At 35.0% G+C, this 3246-nt stretch overlaps 1 protein-coding gene across 1 annotated transcript; it reads right to left on the bottom strand.

The window, feature by feature from the left end:
• Positions 1-365: 365 nt before the first annotated feature.
• On the bottom strand, positions 366-2566 carry LOC125673039 (uncharacterized). The gene has a single exon (XM_056167018.1). The coding sequence runs from the start codon at positions 1745-1747 to the stop codon at positions 683-685; it is 1065 nt and encodes a 354-aa protein (XP_056022993.1). The 5' UTR covers positions 1748-2566; the 3' UTR covers positions 366-682.
• Positions 2567-3246: the final 680 nt, after the last annotated feature.

Raw genomic sequence — 3246 nt, 5'->3', positions numbered from 1 at the left:
TGATATTGTACACTTTAAAATTCCATACACTGATATAAAATATTTCATAAAACTATATGTAAATTCTCTTTGGCAAATCTATTGGGATTTCTGTGACACAGGTAAACTTTATTCTATTCAAAACAAAGTAAACAATTCGTGTAACATCGTAATGAAACGCCAGGACGAAGTGATTATTTCAAGAATATGCATTGGACATTCAAAATTGACCTATTCTTACCTACTAAACAGAGAACTTCAGCCTGAATGTATATCTTGTGACTGTCCATTAACTATCCAATCACATTCTTTTAGAAGGCAGTGATTTTACGCCCATACGGAATACACTTTTTGGTAATGTGCAATCAATGCATGAACTTTTTACAAATATTGACATTCATTTTATTATACTATATTTACAAGAATGCGATGTTTACAGAAAAATTTGAATACTTTTATAATATAACTGTGCATATACATGTACACGAAATGATATGTTTTACTTGTTCATGTATTTTTAACTTTTATATCGTCAGATGGCACATTAAAGGATGCCCTGTGTCAAAGATCACAACCCCCTTGGCACGCAAAAAATCGTTTCCCTGGTTTACGAAAAAGAGTAGGCTCACTGGGGGCCGCCCGGGAAACTCAAACACTCACCAAATATATTTCAATTAGTGAATCAATTAGGTTCTTTTTTCATTCATATTAACCCAGTCAACTGATTACGAAAGCGTGTATACCGGTGAGGCAAACAAGTAACATTGTCATCGGATACAAACCAGTGTTCAAAATTTTTAGCACGAATTATTTTGTTATCAACTCCAATGATAAAATTAAAATTCAGTATGAAAGCGTCTCTTAATGTTCGTGTATCCGGGTTCCAATACCACTTTCCGTCAATAAATCTATCTAGTGGTAAAAAGTATATCATAATATTTTTATAATGTTCCTTGATCATATCATGCAGAACCATTTGGTCGTTATCTCTCTCTCTAACGAGATCTTCATTTCTCAAACAAGAAAACATGTTCTTCAAGTCAATGAGTCGACGAATCAATTCCCGCCAAAATTGTTTCATACGTTTGCTTGCTCTCATGTAGTAAAATCCGATCGCTGCCTCGAAAGATTTATCATAGGTCGGTATAATGGCTAAATCGTACGGCTCTGTATCAATCAGAAATGGTAAAGGATTTTGTAACCACACTGCGTCCAGTTCAAACAGAAATACGGGTATATTTTCCTGTATCATCCAGTTCACAACTATGGTTCTGTAAATGCCAATCCGCATAAATCCGGCTGAACAATATTTCTGCTTCTCATTGATTAGTTTAAAGTTGCTCAGGCAAACAACATTCAATTTTGGATAAAGAGTACGAATTTCATTCTTTATATTTTGCTCAGTTACTATAACTAAAATCTGAGATTGCCTGACCATGCTTTTCGTATGGCACATCCAATTGGCAAGAAATGGCTGAAATGCTGTATTCATAAACGTGAGCATAACTAAACCTTCAACTTGTGCGATTTCCTTTGCTACACGCACAATAGCCCTTTTATCATTGATGTCCAATGCGTCATCAGATGTGGATTCTTTAAATGAACACTGTAAAAGCTCTATTTTTTCATTACATGCTGCCCTAGGTGCGGCCAAAGGTGTCATCATTTGTGCCGTCGAAGGCGTTGTCATGGGTGTGGTCGAAGGTGCCGTCCCGGCGGGTGAGAAAGAGAGTTGAAGTAAACTATAGAGCAATATCCCGACAGCCATCAATTTAAACACTCTCTTTACTCTATGGCTCCGACAATCACGAACCCCAACAACCTGGAAAAAAACTCACTACATTTAAACACTCTCTTTACTCTATGGCTCCGACAATCACGAACCCCAACAACCTGGGAAAAAAACCCACTACATTTAAACACTCTCTTTACTCTATGGCTCCGACAATCACAAACCCCAACAACCTGGAAAAAAACCCACTACATTTAAACACTCTCTTTACTCTATGGCTCCGACAATCACGAACCCCAACAACCTGGAAAAAAACCCACTACATTTAAACACTCTCTTTACTCTATGGCTCCGACAATCACGAACCCCAACAACCTGGAAAAAAAACCCTTTACATTTAAACACTCTCTTTACTCTATGGCTCCGACAATCACGAACCCCAACAACCTGAAAAAAAACCCACTACATTTAAACACTCTCTTTACTCTATGGCTCCGACAATCACAAACCCCAACAACCTGGAAAAAACCCACTACATTTAAACACTCTCTTTACTCTATGGCTCCGACAATCACAAACCCCAACAACCTGGAAAAAAACCCACTACATTTAAACACTCTCTTTACTCTATGGCTCCGACAATCACGAACCCCAACAACCTGGAAAAAAACCCACTACATTTAAACACTCTCTTTACTCTATGGCTCCGACAATCACGAACCCCAACAACCTGGAAAAAACCCACTACATTTGTATTGTTCTCAACAAGAAGTTATCATCGTCAGCAAGTTTTATAACAATTTCAAGTTGATTTTGAAAAATGTCTGTACCAAATAATGTTTCGAAAACAATGTATAATGCAGAAGTTTCCAAAACAATGTATAATTTAGAAATTGAAAATTAAGGTTCTTCGATGAAGATCATGATAATTATATCAATTACATAAATAAACCACTAAAAGAAAGTTAAGAGATTGATCACCGTTCGATACCTTCAATTTTCATAAACTGATATTAATGGCTAACTAACAATGCAACTTCAGGACAAACGGGATGATTTCAGTTCCCCGTCGTTAACTGCCATATCTATGTACATGTAGCAATATTCCATAATTACCTGCATACCGGGATTATATTATATCATATCATATCATATTATATTATATTATATTATATATATATATATATATATATATATATATATATATATATATGAACGATTCAATTTAAAAAAGCATTGCATTTCTGTAAAGGAATGTCTTTTAAAAATGCATAAATTACTATAGGATTAAACATTCGTTTTGAAGAATTTATCGATGTGTAAACTCCGGACATTTTATTCACAAACTGAATAAAAGTGCGAAGCACTTTTATGTCAAGTTTGTGAGTAAAATGTCCGGAGTTTACACATCAATAAATTCTTCAAAAAGAATGTTTGATTCTTATAATTCTAATTCATTAACTTTATTAACAATTGCAAAAATTTGAATATTTTCCCCGCACTATGTTATTTGTTTTCAGGCGTGTATGAATACA

This window comes from Ostrea edulis, chromosome 1 (genome assembly GCF_947568905.1).
Source record: "Ostrea edulis chromosome 1, xbOstEdul1.1, whole genome shotgun sequence".
Taxonomy (NCBI): Eukaryota; Metazoa; Mollusca; class Bivalvia; order Ostreida; family Ostreidae; genus Ostrea; species Ostrea edulis.
This window is presented reverse-complemented; position numbering and strand designations above follow the sequence as displayed.